At 46.5% G+C, this 27,462-nt stretch overlaps 1 protein-coding gene across 2 annotated transcripts in view; it reads left to right on the top strand.

The window, feature by feature from the left end:
- The window catches only part of RASSF6 (Ras association domain family member 6), a 263,285-nt gene that overhangs the window by 158,518 nt on the left and 77,305 nt on the right, over window positions 1-27,462 (top strand). For both annotated transcript variants that reach the window (XM_078676037.1, XM_078676038.1), the window contains 2 exons: window positions 10,841-10,989; window positions 14,705-14,802. In XM_078676037.1, coding sequence (XP_078532163.1) covers window positions 10,841-10,989; window positions 14,705-14,802 — 247 coding nt within the window. The remainder of the gene's footprint in view (window positions 1-10,840; window positions 10,990-14,704; window positions 14,803-27,462) is intronic.

The raw sequence follows: 27,462 nt of genomic DNA, 5'->3' as shown, positions 1-27,462 counted from the left end.
GTAAATTGATAATGATACCCCAGGACGGAGTTTCACTGGGAGGGATTCCTGCAGGGAAGCGTTTGTCTGTGCGAATACGATGGAGCTGAGACTCAGAGCCACACAAATGCTCGCATGTCTTGGGAGGGCCCCTTGAGACTGGTGCAATGATGTCAACTGCCATCAATGAGAGCATAGTAAAATTCCTAGGACCACGCATGTCCTCATGTTGCAGTACCTTCCTGCTATTGAGGGAAACATGGGGGCCGATTAGGATCGCGGTTTTCCCGCATCCTCCGGGCCGGCGGAAGCCACCGCCGTCCCGGAGGATGCGGGAAAACCGCTGGGGAGGCACAAAAGACCCACCGCCAAATTAGGATGGCGGTGGGGCTCCAAATCGGTCCGCAGCTTTTCCGCCACGGTCGCCTTCCGACCGCGGCGGAAAAGCTATAACATGGCTGGCGGTGTCTATCAGACACCGCCAGCCATATTAGGATGGCGGAAAACAGATGCCTTTCCGCGGCGGATTCTCCGCCGTGGAAAGGCATACGGTGAATTCTTTGGGGGCCCGTTGCGGGCCCCCAGGGTGAGTGGCGGGGGTGGGGGGTGCACATGGGGGGTACCTATGGTACCCCCCTTCATTTGCGTGCACAAAGTGGCAGGCACTGCGCGGTGCCTGCCGCTTTGTGCATGCAAATGCTAAGCATGCATATTTAACCTTGCGGCGGGTGCTGCTTCAAGCAGCACCCGCCACAATGTTAAATATTGAGGATGTGACCGCCAGGCTGGCAGTCACATCCTAATTGCACTGGAGGGACCGCCGCTGCCCCTGCGGACGGTCCCTCCTCCTCTAGGGTGGCGGACGGACGCAGGTCCGTCCGCCATCCTAATGAGCCCCCATATCGGCCACTGGTGAGGGTCTCAATCCAGGACTTCGGAGCGGTGCTCACCCCACAAAGGCAAACACTGGCTCTGGTTGGGTTGCACTCGGGTAGCCTTGTGACAACCTCCCATCAGGATGGAGAACAGGTCACACGGTTATTCCAGCAGTGCCTCCAAAACAGAGGGAGGAAGGTTAAAGTTGATGTACTGCTGACACTCGGGAATCCGCATTGTTTCCCAGTCAGAGAGCAGGGAAGGTTAAAGTTACAGGGGCGGTTCAGTGTAAGAACCAGACAAAGATTAAAGCAGTTGCTACAGACCACAATGTGTAGTCCTAGTTTATTCATTTTATACAAGGGCACATTCATTTTTTAACATTTTTAAGAGGCAAGGTGAGATTAAGTGATCTGCCAAGAATCACAGGATGTTGAGCCGGCGCAGAAACTTTGGTTCCCCGGCTCTGGCCATTACACCATAATCCTTTCCCCGTGGTTGGTGAATGAGAATCCCAAACAGGCTTCAGTGCTTTTCTATTGGTGATAACTCTGCTCATCATTAGTACTTTTCAGGGCCTGGCTCACTCAGTGTGCATGAGAATCTGGAGTTACTGCTGGGTAGTTTCAGCTCAGTCAAGGAATGATACACAGCAGCAAGAGGTGATAGTTCATTATCACAAAACAGACTTGGGTTCTCATTTACAGTAATGAGTGTGGGCCGACAAGCGGCTAGAGTGATGGAGACATAGCCACTGTCACTCCAGCGGAAGCCAACCTGCAAAATCTTGGGTTTGCGGCTGGCTTGTCAGTCTTTCTCTCCAAAATTGGTTTGCCAACAAGGCTTCAGCACATTTATTCAGCAGAAACCCTGCCAGTCTGGCCAGTCATGCTGTGTCAACTCAATACATTGCCCCCCCCCCCCCGAATGTGGACATTATTTCCCGCTGGAATGCCTGAAAATGCTCTGTATAATGTTGCCGCAGCTTTTACCACTCAGAGAGACCTGCTTGTTTATACAACCCCTCTATCCTCACAAAACATGTCATACAGTACCTCGCAGAGGGCCTGTACATAACCTAAGTATTCCCCACCCTGGGACGCGCACGGTTAGAAAACCTATTACCCTTGGGAATAGTCCGTATTTTGTCTCAGGGCCGTTCGCACACTCTCTCGTTCTGCTCGGCCCCCTCTTGTTGAACCATCGTCTGGTGACTGTCGCCAGTCGGCTCTATCTCCAGACGCCAGTAGAGTGACTAAGGCCCGACACAGAACGTGCATTTCTTCGCTGCTCTCTCCATTTAAAAGCCTTCAAAGGCAGCCCGGGTGCACGATTAAGCAACAATTATTGCCCATTAATCGTTGAAGCCATTGCCAGGCATGATGAACGGCACTGGGCAGGGCGCCTAGTAGACTGTAAGCCCTCCTCGCAAGCACAAAGCACCTGACAGAAACCTATCATGCGAGCGCTGGCAAGGAGGGCGGGTGAAAAGATCCATATATGGGTATTCCGCACGCTCTGCCGCACACCCTGCCTTGTGCCTCAGTAGGAAGTACTCATCTTGAGGTCAGTATTTGCAAATGAGATGAGTGCTTGTTGCATAGCTCGGTGTGTGTGTAGGGCATAAGTCCTAAAACAAGCGTTTGCAATGGAATAGGACTTGCATTTACGTGAGACCTATTGCATTGGAAACTGGAGTGCGAGCGGGTGAGTGAGTGCAGGCGTTGTGCAAGAAGGCAGAACAGGAGTGCGTGGGAGGGAGGCGGGGCCCAAAGAAATCAAGGACTGCGGGAGGTGGGAGGGGGAAGAAAATAGTGTGGGAGTAAAGGGGCTTGTAGCCATGGAAGGATACAAATGACGACATGTCTGTCATGGGGACGGACTAACAAGCCTACAACCAATCAGAAGGCAGCATTTATGACCCAAGTCAATGAAAAAGATGGGCGGAGAGTGGGTGTAGCTTTCACGACGCTTCCACGCTATACTGAATACTGCATGCCTCGCGCAGAGTGCAGCACATGCGCTGCAACGCTAGGCTCAAAAGGGAGTTTTAGGCTTGGCAAGGGGTTTATTTTGCCAAGTTGAATTGACAGTTTAAAACTGCATACAGGCTGTGATGCCAGACTTGAGACATGTTTAAAAAGGCTACTTAAGTGGATGGCACAATAATTGCTGCAGGCCTACAATTAGCATTTAATTTACAGGCCCTCAGTACCTGTGGTGCCACTTAATTAGGCACTTTAATATAAATAAAGTAAATGTGCCAATTGGGTGTAAATCAATTTTACCATGTTTAAAGGAAGGAGCACAAGCACTTTAGCACTGATTGGCAGTGGTAAAGTGCATATAGTCCTACGGCCAACAAAAATGAATTCAGCAACACAGGAGGGGAGAAGGCAAAACATTTGGGGGAGAGACTGCACAGAGGGCTAAGTCCAAAACTCCCCCCTGATAGGGAGTCAACACTGGTGGAGATGATTGTAAAGAGACCAGCTTAGCTTTTAGATCATTGAATGCCAGCTGCTTAATGGGACACTCTTCCCACGCCTTTTGGGATTTGGCGGCTCAAGTCCTCCCAGGTGTCCCTGAAGATCTCTCACCTGTCCTCGCCCAGGCTTTACAGGACAGTCATGTCGCAGCCAAGTTCACGATTTGTTGTGGCTGGGACACCACCAATTCCATCAGGCAGGCCATTGGCACAGCCAATCACTGTAACACTTAGCTCTGGTCAATCATTTTTTCAGGGAATCTCCAGTCATCCCTCATGGTCATGCCCTTTAAAGAGGTTAGCCTGTTTGGGGACAAGGCAGATTCCGTTCTAGAGCTGTTTATGCAGAGTAGGGTCATGGCACACTCCTTGGGCTTCTCTGCCCCACCTCACCAGCTCTATCACCTCATACTGTCAGTTAATCTAATCACAGCAAAGTGGCCAGCTGATTTGTGGTTGAGGCCCTGTTGCCCACCGCTCCCATGTTCAAGGTCAATAGACTGCCCAATCAACTGCACCCCCCTGCACCCCCACCTATCAAACCCCTTTACCATGACCTTAATGGAGCACGGCCGCCCGGTGGGAGGCAGGATCCTATGATTCTTGCCATGTTGGCCGGCTGCAACATCAGGCAGGTGGTTGCTGCAAATTGTTAGGAAGGGTGCACCCAATCCTACCTGTCCAACCCACCTCACCTTCCAGCATCCCCCCAAAGACTCACAGAGGGCCATCTGTCTATTTTGCAGCAGGATAGCACCTTTTTGGCCACAAAGGTTATTGGGGGGTGCATGCACCAGAATTAGACATGGTTGTTAGTAAATATATTTTCTGGTGCCCAAGAAGGATGGAGGGATTTGTCCTATTTTAGACCTATGCCCTCTCAACTTCTTCCTTCGCAAGGAAGGGTTCAGTATACACATACTGGCCTTGGCTTGACTGGACAAAACGAAGGTGACTGGATGGTTTCGTTGGACATACAGGATACCTTTTTAGAGATACCCGTCCTGCAGGCCGATAGGTGCTACCTGCAGTTTGTGCTGGCACTGGGGCATTTCCAGTTCATGATACTCCCCTCTGGCCCCACCGGTGCCCCTTGGGTGTTCACAAAAGTGATGGCAGAACACTTTCAGAGGTCAGGGGTCGCAGTATTCTCCTAAAACGATGACTGGTGTCGAAGGCAAGCTCCTGTCATCTTTGAGATTCACTGTCAACATGCCCAAGTGACACCTAAGTCCTTCTCAGATGCTCCCTTTTTATCTGAGCAATTCTTGGCACAGTTCAGTTTTGTGCCTTTCCCCAGAAAGGATAGCCCAGGACATTCAGTTGATCCCGATCTTTCAGCCTTGCACTGGATTTCAGTGAGGTCATCTCTGTTGCTTCTGGATCTGATGTTCTCCTGAATGCTGCTGGTCAAGCATACCAGGTGGCATATGTGGGCTCTGCCATAGAATCTGAGGTCTCAGTGGGCCCACCTTCAAGGGGACCTCCTTGACCATATTCAGAGTTCTGAAGAGACTGCAAATGATCTGCAGAGGTGGTCAGTGGACCTTTATTGGGTTAGTGGTAATCCCTCCCCTACCCAAAGCTAACGGTGGAGTCCAAATCATAACATTTTGGTGTGGCTGGCCATCTGGGAGGGATGGAGATCAGAGGCCTCTAGTCTTTGGTGGAGCCACATTAACCTTCTGGAGCTGAGGGCCATCCACTTGGCGTTGGAAGTCTTCATTCCGTCCATCAAGGGGCACTGGTACAGTTTCTCACAGACAACACCACCACCATGTGCTACTGGAACAAACAGAGTGGAGTGAGGTCATGGATCCTGTGCCAGAAGGCTATGCACCTCTGGAAATGTCTAGACAGCCAAGGAATTTTCCTAGTGGTGAACAACCTGGCAGGCTCGTTCATTGCCAGGATGGACGACGTCAGCCTTCACCACAGTAGATCACGATTTGCAGTTACAGCGGTAGGTGGCGCAAAGTCTCTTCTGTGAATGTGAAGTACCTTGGCTCGATCTATCCGCCACTGTTGAGAAAGTTCAATGTCAGCACTTCTCATCGGAATTTTCATGGTGTGTCTTGGTCAGGATTCGTTCTGCCTCGAGTGCAACCCAGAACTCCTATAGGCTTTTCTGACGATATTGCTCCTGCCTGAGTTCTCAAGAAGATCAGGAAGACTGGGTCCAAGTCAATGTAATGGCCCTGGATTTGGTACAGAGGGTATGGTATGCAGGAATCTTGGCCATGAGCATCTGTCCTCTGCTGAGGTTGCCCTTCTGGGAGGATCTACTGTCGTAGAAGCAGGGCAGGGTTCTGTACTCAGGCCTACGCAATCGCCACTTTCACGCTTTGATATTGAGTGGCGACCTTCAACCACCAGGGATGTTTGATGTCATCTTGGCAGGCAGGCATCCCTCAACAAAAACTGTATACATGTGTCTTTGGGACAAATTTGTGACTTAGTGTGATGTATGGCAGGGTGTCCTCCCCTACTGGCAAAGTTATCTAATCTTTAATTGTTTGTTTTGTTTCTAGCCTGGCAAGGCTTTGCTCTGGGCACAGTTGAAGGGTACATTTTGTATCTTTAGGCCTTTCCGCAGTTGCCGATTCAGCCTCCCGTTGTCCTCGGCCCATTCCTTACGCCCCTCCCTCCCTCCCTGGCGGTCGGCCTTCCTGTTGTTGGCTTGGTGTTTTCAGGCTGCATGCTGGGCTGGTACAGCTTATGTACTCCCAGTGGAAGTAGTGGGTAGGGTATCCCAGCATGTTCTTTTTCTTTTTTTCTGTCGTGGTGATGGTCATCTCCAATTAGTAAGGAATGGGACGAGGACAACGGGACCAGGAGTAATGAAGATTACCAGTAAATAATGGGATATTTCACCATGGTTTGCTTCCATACCTCCTGCAGTGATGATTGAGTGCTGTGACATTTTGGCCATGGCTGGACTTCCAACAGACCTGCTGCCTCCCCCATCCCTGTTGGTACTATCTCACATACTAGCAGTCACACACCACTGGCAGAACTCTCACACCACTCAAAGACTGCCAGTCACATCACTCTTAGCACTTTCACATCCCCCACAAACTGACAGCAACATCGCTAGGTCTGGTCAGTAACTTAAGTGAAAGTGCCTCTTCAAGATCGGTGAGTGTGCGCACGTGTATATGTGATTGCTACATTGAGTCAATGGCTGGATGAATACATGTATACGTGCAAGGGTGAGTGACTGTGTGCATTGATGGTGACTGCATGGATGGGTGAATGCATGAATGCGTGGATGGAAACACCTGGCACTCTCTATTTGAAGCCTGACCTAATGGTTTTGCCAGTGTTTGTGGTCTAAATGACATAAATTCCAGAAACAACTAAGGCTCTCTATATTCAGACCTAAAACCTTGGCTTCTGCGTCCCCAATAAAGTCGTGTTGTGCATCTCCCCATTTTCCTGTAAGTCTGGAGCCCATGCAGCCTTGGGGACAGTAGCAACCCTCGATTAAGCGCCACAATTCATATTCATATCCGTGTAAACCACCATGTACTTGTGATCAAAATACATTTTGGGGGGTAAATTTAGAAAAAAAAAACAATGCATTGAGTGATTTAGTGAGTTCAATGGCAAATACATTAATTGTGCTCAAACGCTTTTCGTGAAATGCAGATTGTCATCAACACATTCTTCACATTTAAATTTCGCATTTATTCCCACCAACCCACAGAGCTGTTACGATTTCAGAACTATCTTCTATTCTACTATAAGACATAGCTCACTCCAAATATACTGATTTTGGAACAATATACTGTAATAAAACGTTTTTATGGTGACTATCAGCCATGTTTGAGAGTGCTTTGGCTGGCATAACATACCGAGATAAGATAAACATTTATTTTCATATACATCCCTGCAGTTCTAGCAGATCTCGGTAAACCACCCGGTTTATCAGTCAAAGCGCACCCGTGTTGATATTTACTTTATAGATAAGCTAATTTGCTCAGAAAATGGAAACACCAGGAAGAAAGGTAGTTCCCCTTATCATCAAATACGGTGAGAAATTTCAAAAATCAATTTCCCAACGTAAAGAAGAGATTACGCCCAAAAATAATCAGGAAGTAGTACGCCATAAACCTAAATAACCCATTGTTCCCAGACGCTATTCAAAATTTGAAACCACAGCCAGGCTGGCATCAGTGGAAGTAGAGTGAGCATCCTGTGACGCAAATAACGGTTTTCTGGAAAAAGGAACCCCAGTATTCGAAGGTTTTTCCGTTTAAAAGCTATCCGACGCAGTCAAACTCCCTAGAGAAATGCCATGGTTAAATACAATATTGAACTTGTGATTTTAATCATGTTTTATGTTATTGAAGTTTATTTTGTGATTGTTAATTCCATGACTTCATCGCCACATTGAAAGACAGAGGATCACTCTGAATTGTGTTGTGGTGTATACTGATATTTAAACAGCACACGCCATATCCTTTACAAGCCATAGTGTGCTTTTTGGTCACTTACATATAGTAAATTGGACTCATCAGAAATTATATGTAACTAATGATCAATGTCACCATCTGATTAATTTCCTTAACCATCCTTTACATTTGCTTAGAGTATTGCTTACATATGCAAAAAATGTGTACAGTAAATTTGCGGAATTTTACTGCTTTTGTGCTTATATTTTTCTTGTTTTAATTGTAATATTTGTGCATATAGAGCTGCCTTTGATTGTTACTCTACCCCACTTTTTGCACAACTTACATCACATCTATTTGGGAGTAAGTTAGGGCTCTAAAACGTACGAATGTATGACGTTACAACGTATGCTTTTACCACGCATGCTGTTACAACGCAGGTTTTACTACGCATACCATTACAACGCATTACACATAGGGGTGCTGTATAGTGAATAGTTTAATTTACTATTCCAACTCCAGTCCCCGTGGACACTAGGGAAGGTGTTGGATAGTAAATTAAACTTATTCCCTATCCTAGACCCCCCCCCCAGTGTAATGCGTTGAGTGGTATGCGTAGTAAAACCTGCGTTGTAACAGCACTGCGATGTAATTGTTGCGTTGTAATGGTTGTAAACCAAACGTACAGGTGCTGCTAGACTAGGTGATAGTTAATGGCCAGCAATAAATAGGCCCAGAATTTTGAAGGTTTCGCGTTGCCCTTGCGCCATGCAAAAGGACACAGGGCAACGCAAACCGTAGAATCATATGTGCCAAGCCACGTGAGGCCACCTTGAGTCGCTTGGTAAATCTGGAGTAACGCAAGGCAGCTCAAGTCACTGCGTAGCGAAGGCGCTACATGGATGGAGCTTGGGTGTTGCCATGCAACCCCCATGTATTCAGAAACACTCGCGGATTTACCAACACTGGTAGACCTGGGATTGCAACAGAATTGTATGCCTTCCCTCCAGAGGTGCAACGAAGAGAAATATCTTTGTTTCCCCTTGTTTCCTCTTTCTAAATGTGCTGCATTCAAAGGATTGTTTTTGTGCAGAAAGGTGTTCCTTTCTGTGCAAAAACAATCTTACCTGTAACACAGGCTGTCTTGTACCATGGTGCAAGGGTGCCTGCGTTGCCTCTGCGCTGCAAATTGTGGCCCGGCTTAGGCAGAGGACAGGAATGTGCCATATCTATGTAGAGGTGGCACATTCCGGTCCTCTGCCTTCCACACAGCGCAGCAAGTTGTATTGCTGCGCTGCGTGAAAAAATATTTAATCTGGCCCTCAGTGTTGTGTGCATGAATACCTAGTTTATAATTAATTTTCCTCACTACTCTGACTCTCAGCTTTAGAAAATTCACTCAGATCTTATGTGCACATTAAATGTAAAAGCGTTGTGAACATGAGGCCTACATGAACACACTTGCCTGCATTTTTGGAAATATGTGTGCTATGATAAGGCCTTCATTTTTTTCCTAAACGTAATACTGTGAACTGTAGTCATTCAGTAATTAAAAACACAAAGTTTCCCTAGCATGTGTGTTTGCACTTCTCGTATTTCCTTATTTTCTTGCAATATTTTGCTCCAAATTTGAATTGCAGTTTTTTTGGTGCTAGGCATAGCTGTTCCCAAAACACTTCAATAATAAACTCCCCGCAGGCAGGAAATTGATCACATTTGTAAATGCATGTGAATTCATGATAGAAATAATAATTTTAAGTACGGTGCAAATGTAAGAATGCCAGGAAACAACTGTAAAAAATATGTTAGCGATTACAAAGTTAATAAAAAAAATAACAGCATAACTGCAATGAAATCTTGCGAGGATCATAACTAGGGGCATTTTTCAAGAAACTGACGGAGCGCGGTGTGTCGTCCAAAATTGGTAATGTCGCTCTCCGACAGTTTCAATATGGATGGATGCGCCGTATTCAAGAGAATGCAGCGCACCCCTGCTTTACCCCTAGCGCTGGCACTAAAAAAGCTGCCTAGCACCAGTGCAGGCAGCCTAACGCCATTTTGCCAGGGTGCTTGCGCTGCAAGGGCAATTTTAATGTGAACACAGGGACACCTTCCTGCACATAAACAATTTTTACAGCCGATTTGCTGTATCTATGTGTGCTGTAGAATGCAGCACACGTGGAAAGAGCAAAATACAAGAAGAAATAAGGCATTTCTCCCCGTATCGCCTGCTTAAGATCAGGTATTCCCTGGCAGTATTTTTGGTGCTGCCGCATACCTTGTAAATATGGGGCAGCGTTAAAAAAGCAATGGGTGTTGCGGCAGAACATCCACTGCAACACCCATCACTCTCCCCTTTTACACTAAGTGCTGCGTGAAAAGGGGCATTCTGTACAAGGCTGCATTATGCCACGTTATGTGACTTAACGCTGCCTTGTAAATACGGCGAAGGAGTTAACACCACAAGAATGTCGGAAAAAGTGATGTTCTTGTGGATGTATGACATTACAAAGCATGCATTTACATCGCATGCCTTTACAACGTAAGTATTACAACGCAGTCCATTACAACGCCTAGTGCTTTGGGGTGCTGGATAGTGAATAGTTTAATTTACTATTCCAACTCCAGTCCCCGTGGACACTAGGGAAGGTTATTGGATAGTAAATTAACTTATTCCCTATCCTAGAGCGCCCCCCAGAGCAATGCGTTGTAATAGTTTGCGTTGTAAAAGTTGCGTTGTAAAGGTAGTGCGTTGTAAAAGTTTCGTTGTAAAGGCTGTTCACCATTCTTGTTGCAGTGACGCCTTCTAAATATGCACCCTCGGTTGCGCCAGCGTGTTTTGTTTGAACACCTAACTGAGGAAGAGATCCTCACACTATTAGAAGTATACAGACTACAAAAAGTAACATGTGCATTATTATGACTATAACATGGCTTAGTCTAAGAAAGCAAGTCGCCTGAAATTAAGCAATCTCTGTCAATAAATTATCGAGAATCTTAAAAATGACACTGTGCCCTCGTTATTAAATTTTCATTCGCTAACAGTTGAAATCATTGTTGACTTAACCTTAAATAAATACTGCAGTTGTTTTTCCTTCAGGAACAGGACAGGCAACTTGTTGTTTCTGGCCTCCTTGAGATATTTTGGGGAGTGAAACGACCCATTCGGTTCAGAATTCAAGATGAGAAGCTCAATTGCACTTCGCCGATAGAGCTGCCTGAACCACTGGGTTCATCTCGAAGTAAAAGGTACTTTTATTTTGAATGATTTCAGAAATTAAGCTCTCTGACACTAAAACACATGCATTGCTTGTATCAAAAAGAAATAAGACCTGAAGCACGCTGACATTTATTCCATAAACACACAATTTCATATCAGTGGCAAATGTTTAGAATTGCATGCATTTAATCTGTTGTTATAATTGGTATGTTCTATAGGTTATAGACATTGGAGGTAAGATAACTCTACGATCTGTTTGACTGTGTGATTAACAAACTAGCTTCCGTCCCACTATGTGAAAGCTTGCACCCATGAGCTTAAGACTCTTAACAATGAGTAGGCTATGAATGGAGATTAACTCATTATCTCCACTGATCAGAACATTCAGAATGCAAAATAGTTTGAATATCCTGTCGATGAATACATTCCCGTTCTCTCTTTACTTTGTTAGCCTTGTCAGCCATAGGGTGGCCTACCCCCAAACTTTTCACCTTCACCAAAATTTTTGCTGATCTTGTTTTTGTTGGCTTTTGGACTTGTGTACTCTACCACCGTTAACCAGTGCTAAAGTGTTTGTGCTCTCTCCCCCAAACATGGTAGAATTGGCTTATATCCAATTGGCACATGCACATTTATTTAAGAAGTCCCTAGAAAAGCAGTAACCCATGTATTAGGGCCTGTAAATTGAATGCTACTAGTGGGCTAGCAGCACTGATTATGTCACCGACTTAAGTAGCCCTGTAAAACACGTATGACGCCTGCCATTGAAGCTTATGTATGTAGTTGTAAAATACCAAGTCCAGAGGGCCTCGGGCAGAGTATTTAAATGTTGGACGCGTACTTTTTCCATGTCCTGGTAGTGAAAAATTCTTACATTCGTTTTTCACTACTGCAAGGCCTACCTCTCCCATAGGATAACATTGGGTTAACTTATTGCATTTAATAAGTGATAACTTTCAATTGGGAGCTGGTGGAATGTTGAGTTGGTCCTCTAAAGAATTGTAATTTAAAGCCCAGTTTAATGTTAAAATCAGATTTTAAGTCACAATTCTGAAAATGCCACTTTTAGAAAGTTGTAAAAAGAACAATTGATGGACAGAATGCAGAACAATGTCATACATTCACCCCAGTATAGAGATCTGGGCCTAAATCCATCGTTTTTTTGCTCACCATGCAATTCCAGTTTGGACCCAGCCATTTGCAAATCAGTCTTGACCCTGCGCTCAATGGGAACAGTCCAGCCTGAACTGCCAGGCCAGGTCCTCCCTGGACTGGAAACAAGCATCCTAGGACCGGTTCCGAATTTCAGCTCTCATCAGCCAGGATAGTTTGACTCCAGTGGCATGGAGAGCACAGGATCCATTTCTGGGCATACCCGTCCCACTCGAGTTGGCATTTTCTTGTCCTAATCATTTGGTGCCTGCTTCCTGGGTCACATGAATTGGTGTAACTGGCAGTTAGTCTTTGTGTGTTGCTCCCAAGCAATAAGTCAAAGGGAGGTGAGATGTTGGCAGGTTTGGCTACTCTGACTTGACAAGTGGGAGGAGCTGTCACCCCATGTGACTTGTGCAGCACAAAGGCTCTTCCTGACACACTCAGAAGGGATTTGATACTAGTCTTTCGTGTCCCCAGACAAGCTGGGGCTAGGGTATGAGGGAAATGGTTGCCAGACAACTCGGGGGGGGGCCTTCAGAAACTTCTCCTACTTCAAACTGGGCAGCAGGTATAAATATTAGACCCATAGGCCCAAGTCTTCAGTACACATCTGGACCTGTGAAAGACTGCACACGCTCATGTCTGCAAACAAGAAAATGAAAAAAACCCTGATTAGAACATAAGAATGCTGTGAGCTCCATTGACAACAGTCAAGTGGCTCAGGGCTAAAAATGGCCGGTATTGTCCTTCTGCTCCAACATGCCATTGTTTGTCTTTCTGTTTCTCACTTTTTACCTTACAACGTTCTACCTTTCGAGGAGGAATGTTCTAATAGCCTAACAGCCCTTCTACCTCGGCTATACCAGTTGTTAAAGGCCCTCTCCTTCTTTATAGGTTCCCGCCTGTAGCTTGCCCATATCATTCGGGGTCAGAACCTTTATTAACTGATGTAGCCCTCGGCCCCAGTTTATAGTAAAATATACACTGAAATTTGTGCAACAAACAAAATTCATAACTTTTCAGGCTAAAGAAAACAGTTACAGTAACCAATCAGCTATACAAATGAGAGCATGAGGGTGGTATTACATTGAATGCGAACAGCAAAAAAATATGACTTGCTGGCTATATCACTGAGTGAAGTAATAATGTCTTCTTCTTTGTATTCAAACCCTTGTTATTATTGTTTTTTCCTAAGGAGTTTGTTGGAGATTATTTTTTCTAAACTACTTGCTGGATGAAAAAAAGCATACAACGAGTCGGCCAGGCGAAAAAGGGTTGAATATGGTGGCGGTGTCTGCTAGACACCGCCCTCCATATTATGATGGCAGTGGGAAGCAGCCACAGAAAGGCATGCGGTTTCCTCATTTGGGGGCCCGTTGCGGGCCCCCAGGTTGTTAGGGGGGTGGAGGGGCACATGGGGGTACCTATGGTACCCCCCTGCATTTGCATGGAGACGTGGCAGGCACCGCACGGTGCCTGCCACGTTGTGCATGCAAATGCACACATGCCTTTTTGTATTGCAGCGGTTGCTGTTGACAGCACCACCCGCCGCAATGCAAAAAATTCGGGATGTGCCCGCCAGTGTGCCAGGCGCATCCTAATTCCCCATGCGGAACCGCCACACCCTTAATGGGCGGTCCCATTTCCCGGGGCGATGGTGGGTAGACTTTCATAATAGACCCCTAGGTGTTTAGAGGAGTTCTAATAACTTTTTGAACCTGTGCCACTGTACCTGCAGCGTTCAAATAATGACCCTATTGCCTGCAAGATAACTGCACTTGTGACTGCCTGTTTAGTAGTAAAATATAGCAATATCTGGTTATAGTGGAGTTATGTCAACTTGTGGCCCCGGTGCCACTGCACCTGCTGCACCATTTAAAGCAAGCCCCTTTTAGCTGCAAGGTAAGTGCAATTGCGATTGCTTGTATAGTAGTAAAATATAGCAATGTTAGGTGTTTGGAGGAGTTCTGACAACGTCTGGGCCCGGTGCCACTACACATTCTGCACTATTCAAATCATGACCCTGTTTTCTGTAAGGTAACTGGACTTGTGACTGCCTGTTTAGTAGAAAAATATAGCAAATTGTCATTATTTAATGATTGTTTATGTGAAGGAAGGGACACATTCCAGCGTACATAACAATCATTATGTTGTTTTGCTCTTTCTATGTTTCTGTAGAATGCAGAACACATAGAAAAAGGAAAAACAAGGACAAATGAAAGTATTTCTCCTAGTTTTGCCATTTTAATGCCTGCTCTTGCATGGCGTTAGTTTTTGGCCCTGCCTCAGATTTACACATCCTTGTAAATCTGGGACAGCCTAAAAACGCATTGGGTGTTGTGATCGAATGCCCTCAGCAACAGCCATTGCCCACCCCTTTCATGCTGAGTGATGCTTGTAAAGGGGCCATATTTACAAGTCGGAGTTAAGCCACAAAAAGTGGCTTATGGCTGCTTTGTAAATATGGAGACTATTTTTCATTTAAAATAAATGCAATCATACAGGAATCACTTTGGTATTATAAGAGTAAGTTGGATATGAGAGTCTTTCAAATAAACTTTGTTATAATTACATAATTTTTTGTTTCAGTGGAATGATACGCTGGGGAGAATTTGATGATTTATATCGCATAAGTGAGATAGAAGAGACTTCAAGCAATGACGAGGTTGAAATAAGTATTGACAAAGGTAGGTGCGATATTTCACCTTAACTTTAATAAACCTAAGTTATTAAACTAGAGTGAGTGTGGCTGTGGTATATATCCCCTTTTTTTGTGGCCTCAGTTCTTTACTGTGGGCCGACGTAGATGAAGAGACCACGTTGAGGGATGATGCATCAAAAATCCAGATGCACTGCATTGATGCAACGGCGGAGAGGCAGGCGCTGCGTCTGAGTTAGAGCAGGTGCCACAGATGTCAGTGACATGTGCTTGGGCTGCGTTAATTTTTCAGCTTTCAAAGCAGGCGCTGCATCGATTCTTCAGCCACATGGCATGCTCCATCAAGAAAACAGGCGTTGAGAGTCGATGAGTGGATTTTCTCACCAGGTTACACTTCACAGGGCCCAGAGCAGGATTTGGCACCATTTGGCAAGTCAGGGCTCTCAGCAGAAGAGCTCAAGCACTGGTAGGTGAAGTCTTTGATGGCCCTGAGACTTCTTAAAAGAAGACAAGCACACACAAGCCCATGGAGGACCTTGGAAGCAGGATACAGAAAGCAAAGTCCAGTCCTTTCCCTCCCAGTACAGATGCAGTAAGCAGCAGGCCAGCACAACAAAGCAACAGGCAGAGTAGTAGTCCCCTTTACGTAATCCAGCTCTTTTTCTTGGCAGAATGTCTTCAGTTTAGAATTGTTGTGATTTTGGGGTGTCAGGGGTCCAATACTTATACCCCTTTTTGTGTGGTAGTAGGCAAACTTCACAAGGAAAATCTTTGTAGTGCACAAGACCCTGCCTTTTCCTGACCTGGCTCCAGACACACTGCCTGGTGTGGAGACGGCTTTGTGTGAGGACATGCACAGCTCTATTCAGGTGTCAGTGATAACTCCTCCTACCACTGTAGCTCAGGAAGGCCCATCTGCCTGGTAATGGCCTATCGGGATATACAAGGCACACCTCAGCTCCCTTTGTGTAACTGTCTAGAGTAAATGCACAAGAACTCTTCTGTCAGCCAACTCAGATGTTGATTCTACAGACAGGCAGTGTCACAAAATGTTTAAGCATAACATGCCCACGTTCTAATAGTGGCATTTTCAAACACACACTATAAAAAGCAACTGCACCAAGAGATGTATTTTAAAATTATGAGTTCAGAGGCTCCAAACTACAATTCTCTATCTGAACCCAATGGGAAATTACACCTAACATATACTTTAAGGCAATCCACATGTTACCCTAAGGAAGAGATAGTCCTTGCAATAGTGAAAAACGAAATTAGCAGTATTTCATTATTAGAATATGTAAAACCACACCAGTACATTTCCTACATTTTAAATACACCGCATCCTGCCAATGGGGCTGCCTTGGGCCTACCTATGGGGTGTTTTACATGTAGTAAAAGGGAATTTTGGGTCGGGCAAGTGGGTTTACTTTGCAAGGTCGAAATGGCAGTTTAAAACTGCACTCACAGACACTGCAGTGCTACTCATGTGGGTGGCACAATCAGTGCTGCAGGCCCTGGGCAAACCTAGCACGCTTTACTAGGGACTTATTAGTAAATCAAATATGCCAAACATGGATAAAGCAATCACCTATGCAGTTTACTAAGGGAGCACTTGCACTTTAGCACTGGTCCGCAGTGGCCAGAGTCCTAAAACCAGCAAAAACTAAGAAAAGAAAAAAAGTGACCGGATTTATGGACCCTGGGTCAGTGTTGCCCCACCCCGAACGAGGCTCTTGGGTCTGCTAATCTACCCCTGGGGTCACAGACCCCATGCAACAGCTATTTAACTCTTGTTTGTACCCACTTTCAGATTCACAGAACCCCCCAAAAATGAATCAATATAAAGTAAATATATAATATAAATCAACAAAGAATGCAAATCTAAAAAATAGCACATAATAATAAAAACAAAAATTAAAAAAGATTATATGATAATTCCAACAAGTGACCACAGTTCCTTAAGAGTTTGTGAAGCCAGATTTACAGTTCGAAAAACTCCCTGAAAAAGTAAAAAAAATGAAAAATAGGTATAAGGCTCTTTGTTTATGAAGTGTTAGGTGCGGGGCACGGCTGTGTGCAGCAGAAATCTAACCACCTCGGTAAAGGACTGGGTGTACAGCTGAGCCCACCTGCCGGGGCTTGGGTGCAAGCCCTTTGTACAGGCCAAGGCCTATCCATTTGCCTATGTGCATGCCATCTGGTGAGATTAGTTACAAGCCCCTTGGCCAACCCCCACTCTGTACAGCTAAAGGATGTGGCAGTCGGGTTGACTGCTCATTGGGACTAGGGACAGAACTTTGTAGAAAAATATGCCCTATGCACACCAAATCTCAGACCCTGAGGCTAAACCTTGCTGTGCAGAAGGAAAGGCAGTGCGCATTGAGTGTTGGTCACCAGCAGCGTTTGGTGAATGGATAGCTGATAGCCAGACCCTGTGCCCACCCTGAGCTGTACATGGCAGAAACCCATTCACTGCAAGTTATCCACCCACGGTGCTTGATCACACTGCTTGGCCTTCAGCCAATCCTTACTACACACGGCTAAAGGCCAGGTACTCCCACCCCACCCTCATTAACTCAGCTATGAACAGTGTGGATTGGTCATCAGTGAGGGGTTGGGTGCAGGGCCTGTCTCAAAGCCAGGCCCTGCAGACAATTTTCATAGTGCAAGGCCGAAAGCCAACATGTCATAAGGGATGTAAGGGGTGCAAGTTAAAGTTAGTTAAGTAAACTTTAACTGATACAATTCTGTGTTTTTGAAAATTTACTGAATTTTTGAGGTTTTCTTAATGCATTTTTAGTGCGGTAACATATTATTACCATACCTAATTATACCGTCACTTTAACCTTTGTTTTTTCATTTATTTCTCCCAGGGTTACATCTTCCATCTACCCGACACTGTTCTTATTCATCTCATGTGCTCTATGTGAAACTGTATAACATTTATTGCTTCATAACAAGCCAGTTGTATCATATTGTGCCATCTTATTTATACTGTAATATTGAAATTCATGTGCTTTGAACAAAATGTTTGAGGTTTGTGGAATAATGTTGATTTTATATATCTAATAATATTAAACAATGTCAAAGAATTCCTATTGGCGTATGTATACATTGGATATCTAAAGTCTTAAAAAAACTATGTTTAACTATGCCAGGCCTTTTGGCTGTGTGCAGCTTGGGGGGTGGCCCTGCCCCCAACCTGCTCAAGTGGTCTCCACCAGTGCATATTGCCATCTGCCGTGCACCCAAACCCCCGCAGGTAACAAAACCCTCCTTCTGCACACAGCCAAAGGCCTTGTGTGCCATGGGATAGCCGCTGAGTCAACCTCCGGTATGCAACCAGCCCACCATAGACACTTATGCCACCCTTTTGCTTTTAATTGGTGTTCCAGTCCTGGAGGACTCTAATGGAAGTCAGTACACCCCCTACACTCTCAATGGTGTCCCACTGGCTCCTGCAAGAGTCCTGTGGGATTTAAAATTTGGCCGTGGGAGTTGAGTCCCTCTGCAACTTCACTCCCAAAAGGTGGAGCGAGTCGGGGTACCCTTACCCTGCCCTGTTATTTTTTAGTCATGCTGCAGCAAGCCAATTATACACTATAGAAGCGCCTGCGGAAATCTCTCATAGCTAATCATGCCGTCTAATATGCAAAGATCCCTACCTGTGGGACTCTCACGAGAGGCCACCAATGCATCTATCCAAGTGCCCTGGGGGCGCAATAGGCATGTGTGCCCGCTTTGCTCACACTGGGGCACTTCGTTATTACAGAAAGGGCCACCGGCGCTTCTACAGAAAGCGCTGGTGCACATATAGCACCAGTGCTATCTCCAGAGGGTGTTCCCTTATTTGAATGGAGGCATAGCTCCATGCAAATGAGGGAATCCTGTTGCCTCTGTGCCCGTGCCAAATTATATACTCAGGCACAGAAGCAAAGAAGCTGGCAGGAGATGCACTGACAATGCGCCACCTAAACGGTGGTACACTGTCTGTGCACCCCCTGATGGCAGCCCGCTTGAAGCGGGAAAGGAAGTTCTATGGACCCACAGATATCCCCGCCTGCAAAGGGATCCCTAATCCCCTTTAAAAGTGCAGGCGGGTTGCAACCTGCACAGTGAAATATGGAGTGGCTGCTTCAAAGCCCCTCCACATTTCTCTTGAATTCACTGCCCTCAGGCCAGCATGAGTTTGCTGCTGCCCTGGAGGCTGCCCTGCGGGCAGTGCATTCAATGTAATATGGTGCAGTCTGTTTGTTAGCGCAGCATTGCATAATACTGCCCCAGATATATATACATTTTTTTGCTTTAATTTCTCAAAAACTAGTGAACGGATTCACATCAAATCATAAAATGCACATTTTCTATGTCAAGGTCCAGCTTTGTGCCAAATTTGGTGTAAATCAATTCAACTGCTCAAAAATCCCTATGGAAATTGCACCGGAAAATTGTGTTTTTCGACTCTCTTTTTTCTCTGTTTGTGCTTGACCGATCACCATGAAACTTTCAAGGAAGGAGCTGAGGTAGATGGTTTTTTTTGGAAAGTTTTGTGATGATTTGTCAAACGGCGCCAAAGTTATTACCATAATTAAAAAATGCTCTTTGCACGGTCACTAGGTTCTAACTATACACTGCCCTGTTTAATATTATATACATATATATATATGAGGGAGCTTTTAAACACAATTTACAGGGCCACTAGCCTCTACCTTTGCTTGGCAAAACTCATCACTCATGAAAGTAACATCTGATCCAGCTGCCAGTCTGATTCCACCTGATGTATGCTGGGAGCTGTAGTTGTTCATTATACTGCAGCGGTCCCAGGAAGCCAGGTCAGCTGATCTCCCACCAATGGGAGTGCCCTAGTATCTTCAAAGGAGGGAGCCAAGGGACCCAAGGTTATTCTAGGATCTGAAGAAGGCTATTATGCTGTGGACTAATCTGTAAATAAAAAGGCTCCCGCACTGTACCCCGCTGTGTCCTTGGATTACTTTGGAAACGGTGATCGTGTGGCTATATATATATTACCTACTGGCAGTCGCTGGATGACGAACCTTTGCGGAAGTTTTAAAATTCGTGGGGCACTCCAGTCAGCTCCTATCTTCAAAGTTTCAGAGTGATTCGACAAGCGGGGGCTGAGAAAAAAGGGGGGTCCCAAGATGTGTTTTCTCTATGTTAATTCCCATAGGAAACTTTAGACACGCCTGCAGCCCGAACTGCTGAACGGAATGACACCAAATTTGGCAAAAAGGTAGCCCTTGTTTCAGAAAAAACTCTTTTTGTTAAATGGTGTAAATCCGTTATGTAGTTCCTGAGAAATTCAAGAAAAAGAGGTGAAAAAAATCAATTTCCCATAGGAAACTTTAGACACGGCTACAGCTCGAACTGCTGAACGGAATTACACCAAACTTGGCAAAAAGGTAGTGCTTGTTTCAGAAAGCACTCTTTTTCTTAAATGGTGTAAATCCGTTCAGTAGTTGCTGAGAAAATAAAAAATAAAAGTTTTGATATACAGAGGCATGGAGGATCCGCACACGCTGCCGATCACGAGCTGCATTCTTTTTGGCTGTCAACACTTCAAACCAGGAAGTTTTGGCAGCCATCTTGTGCCTCGGTAGAACCGAGGCACAAGAAAAGAGAAAAAGAAATGTGCAAAACAAGAAAAGGGGGCAGGGTAGAAACACCCTGACCCCCTAGGCCTGCACAGGGGTCCCCACAGGGCCCAAAAAAACATTTAAAAAACAAAGAAAATCGTCCGAATTCACGCTGGGTGCACGAATCCGGCCCAGCAAATAAAAGAAAAATTAAGTGCGGGCTCCTGCCCTTTGTTTAATTGACGCCCCGGGTGGGCCAGGTCCAAGGGGCAGTAAAAAAATGTGGGGGTCCCAATCCTTCCCACACTGCCCCGGGTACCGCCACCCCCGGGGCTTTGCATAAATATTTGTGGGGGCACATGGCCCCCCCACAACCTCGGGGACTGCCAGCCCTCGGGCTTGTTTTTTAAAGTTTGGGGGCCTCTAAGGCCCCCAAGCCTCGGAGACCACCACCCCCTGGGGCTCTCATTAATTATAATGGCAGGGGGCACATTGACAGCCACCACCGGGGCTTCTTTTTAGAAAAAAAAGTACCTGTGTGGGGGGCTCGAGCCCCTCCACATGCCCCGGGGATCGCCACCTCCCCGTAGCACTAATATTTAAATTTGTGGGTCCATAACGGGCACCCGAGCCTGTGGACCCCACCTCCCCGGGCTGTTCAGATGTTGGGAGGGGGGCCACGGGCCCCCCTCCTGGAGCCTGTAATGGCCCTGGGGACCGCCACCCCCGGGACACTGCTGTTTGCTATGGCAGGGCGGGAGCCTCAAATGGATGATGTCATCAGTGATGTCATTTGAGATGTCATCAGTGTCACTGACCATGTCATGAGTCATGTAATATGTGACGTCATCAGCAGTGCATTGCGGGGGCGCGAGTTATAGTAGAATTAACTATAACGGGGGAATTTCTCTGGTTTTGTACGAATGAAATGTCCACCTAACTATAACTTTCCCCAAAACCCATGTTTTTTTCAGTGAATATATATATATAAATTGCAAAGGACTTTGTCATTTTCTATCTCGGCGTGGATAGCACTGTGCTAATCCTATGCTTAAAAACTTTGATAGAAAAACAGACATTTGAGGTGAGCAGATCTAGAGTGTCGCTGGTGTTGAGAGTGCTCTTACAGGGGCTGCTTTCCACCTAAACTTGAGAACTACCCAGAGTTCTCTCCTTCTTTTTTGTATATATATATATATATATCTCCAAAAAACAGTTACACCTTGCATGGAGACGCCTACGCAGTTGGACAGTTCACCTCCTTTATTGTGGGCAGCAAGGAAAAACAGGTAGCACCCCACCACAAGAATTGCCAAACATGTTTCGGGCTCCATGCCCTTGCTCACTGGCTGCAACACACAAGTCTCAACAGCTGTGAGGACTTTTGAACACTACCCCCGCCCAAATGGGACGTTCCTTGCCAACATTGCATTGTGGGGTGTGTAGTCCTTCGTTACCCATGGTGGATGCTGTACAGGCTTCGTGCTGAAAATAAACCCCATAGTGGGTCCTGAGGCAGGGAACCGCTGCTTGAACTGCTGATATGCTGTCCCCACAATACTGGTATGTCTAACTCCTCAAGGTGCTGTGAAATCCGTGCACCATGGTCCGCTGTATAGCGCGGCGGGGCGTCTCCGCGGCGAGGCACGCCGCAATTTAGTCTCCAAAAAACAGTTACACCTTGCATGGAGACGCCTACGCAGTTGGACAGTTCACCTCCTTTATTGTGGGCAGCAAGGAAAAACAGGTAGCACCCCACCACAAGAATTGCCAAACATGTTTCGGGCTCCATGCCCTTGCTCACTGGCTGCAACACACAAGTCTCAACAGCTGTGAGGACTTTTGAACACTACCCCCGCCCAAATGGGACGTTCCTTGCCAACATTGCATTGTGGGGTGTGTAGTCCTTCGTTACCCATGGTGGATGATGTACAGGCTTTGTGCTGAAAATAAACCCCATAGTGGGTCCTGAGGCAGGGAACCGCTGCTTGAACTGCTGATATGCTGTCCCCACAATACTGGTATGTCTAACTCCTCAAGGTGCTGTGAAATCCGTGCACCATGGTCCGCTGTATAGCGCGGCGGGGCGTCTGCGCGGCGAGGCACGCCGCAATTTAGTCTCCAAAAAACTGTTACACCTTGCATGGAGACGCCTACGCAGTTGGACAGTTCACCTCCTTTATTGTGGGCAGCAAGGAAAAACAGGTAGCACCCCACCACAAGAATTGCCAAACATGTTTCGGGCTCCATGCCCTTGCTCACTGGCTGCAACACACAAGTCTCAACAGCTGTGAGGACTTTTGAACACTACCCCCGCCCAAATGGGACGTTCCTTGCCAACATTGCATTGTGGGGTGTGTAGTCCTTTGTTACCCATGGTGGATGCTGTACAGGCTTCGTGCTGAAAATAAACCCCATAGTGGGTCCTGAGGCAGGGAACCGCTGCTTGAACTGCTGATATGCTGTCCCCACAATACTGGTATGTCTAACTCCTCAAGGTGCTGTGAAATCCGTGCACCATGGTCCGCTGTATAGCGCGGCGGGGCGTCTCCGCAGCGAGGCACGCCGCGATTTAGTCTCCAAAAAACAGTTACACCTTGCATGGAGACGCCTACGCAGTTGGACAGTTCACCTCCTTTATTGTGGGCAGCAAGGAAAAACAGGTAGCACCCCACCACAAGAATTGCCAAACATGTTTCGGGCTCCATGCCCTTGCCCAAATGGGACGTTCCTTGCCAACGGAGCGGGGGTAGTGTTCAAAAGTCCTCACAGCTGTTGAGACTTGTGTGTTGCAGCCAGTGAGCAAGGGCATGGAGCCCGAAACATGTTTGGCAATTCTTGTGGTGGGGTGCTACCTGTTTTTCCTTGCTGCCCACAATAAAGGAGGTGAACTGTCCAACTGCGTAGGCGTCTCCATGCAAGGTGTAACTGTTTTTTGGAGACTAAATTGCGGCGTGCCTCGCCGCGCAGACGCCCCGCCGCGCTATACAGCGGACCATGGTGCACGGATTTCACAGCACCTTGAGGAGTTAGACATACCAGTATTGTGGGGACAGCATATCAGCAGTTCAAGCAGCGGTTCCCTGCCTCAGGACCCACTATGGGGTTTATTTTCAGCACGAAGCCTGTACAGCATCCACCATGGGTAACGAAGGACTACACACCCCACAATGCAATGTTGGCAAGGAACGTCCCATTTGGGCGGGGGTAGTGTTCAAAAGTCCTCACAGCTGTTGAGACTTGTGTGTTGCAGCCAGTGAGCAAGGGCATGGAGCCCGAAACATGTTTGGCAATTCTTGTGGTGGGGTGCTACCTGTTTTTCCTTGCTGCCCACAATAAAGGAGGTGAACTGTCCAACTGCGTAGGCGTCTCCATGCAAGGTGTAACTGTTTTTTGGAGACTAAATTGCGGCATGCCTCGCCGCGGAGACGCCCCGCCGCGCTATACAGCGGACCATGGTGCACGGATTTCACAGCACCTTGAGGAGTTAGACATACCAGTATTGTGGGGACAGCATATCAGCAGTTCAAGCAGCGGTTCCCTGCCTCAGGACCCACTATGGGGTTTATTTTCAGCACGAAGCCTGTACAGCATCCACCATGGGTAACGAAGGACTACACACCCCACAATGCAATGTTGGCAAGGAACGTCCCATTTGGGCGGGGGTAGTGTTCAAAAGTCCTCACAGCTGTTAAGACTTGTGTGTTGCAGCCAGTGAGCAAGGGCATGGAGCCCGAAACATGTTTGGCAATTCTTGTGGTGGGGTGCTACCTGTTTTTCCTTGCTGCCCACAATAAAGGAGGTGAACTGTCCAACTGCGTAGGCGTCTCCATGCAAGGTGTAACTGTTTTTTGGAGACTAAATTGCGGCGTGCCTCGCCGCGGAGACGCCCCGCCGCGCTATACAGCGGACCATGGTGCACGGATTTCACAGCACCTTGAGGAGTTAGACATACCAGTATTGTGGGGACAGCATATCAGCAGTTCAAGCAGCGGTTCCCTGCCTCAGGACCCACTATGGGGTTTATTTTCAGCACGAAGCCTGTACAGCATCCACCATGGGTAACGAAGGACTACACACCCCACAATGCAATGTTGGCAAGGAACGTCCCATTTGGGCGGGGGTAGTGTTCAAAAGTCCTCACAGCTGTTGAGACTTGTGTGTTGCAGCCAGTGAGCAAGGGCATGGAGCCCGAAACATGTTTGGCAATTCTTGTGGTGGGGTGCTACCTGTTTTTCCTTGCTGCCCACAATAAAGGAGGTGAACTGTCCAACTGCGTAGGCGTCTCCATGCAAGGTGTAACTGTTTTTTGGAGACTAAATTGCGGCGTGCCTCGCCGCGGAGACGCCCCGCCGCGCTATACAGCGGACCATGGTGCATGGATTTCACAGCACCTTGAGGAGTTAGACATACCAGTATTGTGGGGACAGCATATCAGCAGTTCAAGCAGCGGTTCCCTGCCTCAGGACCCACTATGGGGTTTATTTTCAGCACGAAGCCTGTACAGCATCCACCATGGGTAACGAAGGACTACACACCCCACAATGCAATGTTGGCAAGGAACGTCCTATTTGGGCGGGGGTAGTGTTCAAAAGTCCTCACAGCTGTTGAGACTTGTGTGTTGCAGCCAGTGAGCAAGGGCATGGAGCCCGAAACATGTTTGGCAATTCTTGTGGTGGGGTGCTACCTGTTTTTCCTTGCTGCCCACAATAAAGGAGGTGAACTGTCCAACTGCGTAGGCGTCTCCATGCAAGGTGTAACTGTTTTTTTGAGATATATATATATATATATATATATATATACTATCAGAAATGTATCCAAAATCATACAATTGTTTAAAAAGATATGAATAATAATTATAAACATATATAGTAATGCCCATTCAGGGCCAGAAGTTTTGTTGGATTATTTCTATGTGAGTGACATTCTATATCAAACAGTATAGACACCTTGCATGTTCCAAAATGGTCGAAATATTAGGCAGAAAGGACAACAGTCCATTTTCAAAGTTTACACCCATAGTTCACCAATGAATTTGAACTTTGAATCATGTACTTAAGTGACCCTGACTCAGGCTGCCGGTTGATATTGAGAAAGGCAGTCGCCGAAACGCCTCTTTTGTGTATACAATTCCAATAAATTTGGGATCATAAGCTCCTGTGAGTGCTGGTAACTTTTATACATAGTAGCAGAATATTCAGCGCATTTCCACCTATGCATATACAGCACCTGCCCGCGAGTGCATCGACTTCGGCGGAAGTCCTTGAGCGCAACTAAATTATCCTTGCACCGAGAGAATGGACTCTTGATTTGAATGCCGCTTAGCCTTCCAGGTCTGTTAAGCCCGCTACATCTGTGATTGAGAACGCCACAGTCCTGATATCTGGATTCCAGTGCGCACAGCGTTAGAGGGCTGTTCTGCTGAACCAAAGACTTGAAGCTAGCGATAAGAAAAGCATTGCGTATTGACACGCACGTATGCTTGGTGAATGTAATGGCAGAGCGAGGGAGCTTTTCATACAGATCGAACTTGTAAATATATGATGGAATGAAAGCATGCATAGCGATGTGGCATGCCGCGAAGCAGCTACAGACATTTTCAGAAGAAAGGGAGGCCCACAGAGAAGTGAACATGGTGGTGCAAGGAGGTGATGAACTGAAAGTTATGTTTCAAAAGTTGGAAATGTTCTGTGAAAGAGAAACCTGCAAATGGTGGGAGGCCACGTCCCTCCAAAATTACATTGATGTGCAGAGGGTGCCACATGGGCTACGGATATATACAGTCCCAGCCTACGAAAATCCGTACCTACTGCTTCTTGAAGAATGGGCTGACCATACCGCATATTCCTCCAGGGGGTGCTCACAATCCTGGTCAAATTTGCCTGAAGCCACCATGCATGGGCTCTAGAGGATACTAGTATTTTGGAAAGTGAAATCGCCACTCATAATGATTAGACCAAAGTTGACTAATTGACCGCAACTATGAAGAACCGTCTGGCAGGTTACAAAAACAAGATAAAACAAAGGAAACATGAAAAGTTTGAAAGAGATGCTCGGGACTATGAGCTGGGCTGGGTCCTCACATTTGCTAAGAAATTTGATGCTCCGGGCAGACAACCTATAAGCAACAAGAATCAAAAAGTGATTGAGCGACAAGAAACCTCTGAATTGGACGTAGCTGACACTGAGCAACCTGGTGACTAGAGAACAAAACAATAAGCCACCAATGAGACTCCAACCTCTTTTCACAAGGAGTTTTGTCTCATCAGACAGACATGGGGAGGGAAGACGGGTGCAGAAAGAGGCACGTGGGGTGCAGAAAGAAGCAAGAGGCGTTCAGAAAGAAGCAAGAGAGTTGTAGAAAGAAACAAAAGAATTACAGAAAGAAGGAACAGGGGCACAGAAAGAGGCAAAAGGGGTGCTGAAAGAGGCACGTGGGATGCAGAAAAAAGTACCCCTCTTGCCTCTTTCTTCACCTCTGTTGCTTAATTCTGCACTCCTCTTGGTTCTTTCTGCACTCCGCGTGCCTCTTTCACACCCCTCTTCCCTCTTTCTGCACCCCTCTTAACTCTTTCTATACTACTTTTGCTTTTTTCTGCACTTCTCTTGCCTCTTTCTATACCCGTCTTGCCTCTTTCCGCACCTCTATTGGTTCTTTCTGCACTGCTCTTTCTTCTATCTGCTACTCTCTTGCACATTTCTGTATCCCTCTTGCCTCTTCCTGCACCTATGTTACTGCTTTCTATACCTCTCTTGCCTCTGTGTGCAGCCCTGTTCCCTCTTTGTGCACCTCTTACGCCTGTTTCTGCAACTTTATTGCCTCTTTCTGCACTTTTCTTACTTTCTCTGCACCTCTCTTGCCTCCTTTTGTGCTTCTCTTGCCTCTTTCTGCACCTCTCTTGCCTCTTTCTGTACCTCAGTTGCTTCTTTCTGCACTTCTCTTGCTTCTTGCTACACCTCTCTTGCTTCTTTCTGTACCTCTTGAGCCACTTTCTACACCCTTCTTCCCTTTTCCTGCACATATCTTGGTTCTTTCTGAACTGCTCTTAGCTCTTTCTGTACCTCTCTTGCCTCTTTGTGCTTCTTTCTGCACTTCT

Source organism: Lissotriton helveticus, chromosome 2_1 (assembly GCF_964261635.1).
Source record: "Lissotriton helveticus chromosome 2_1, aLisHel1.1, whole genome shotgun sequence".
Classification (NCBI taxonomy): Eukaryota; Metazoa; Chordata; class Amphibia; order Caudata; family Salamandridae; genus Lissotriton; species Lissotriton helveticus.
This window is presented reverse-complemented; position numbering and strand designations above follow the sequence as displayed.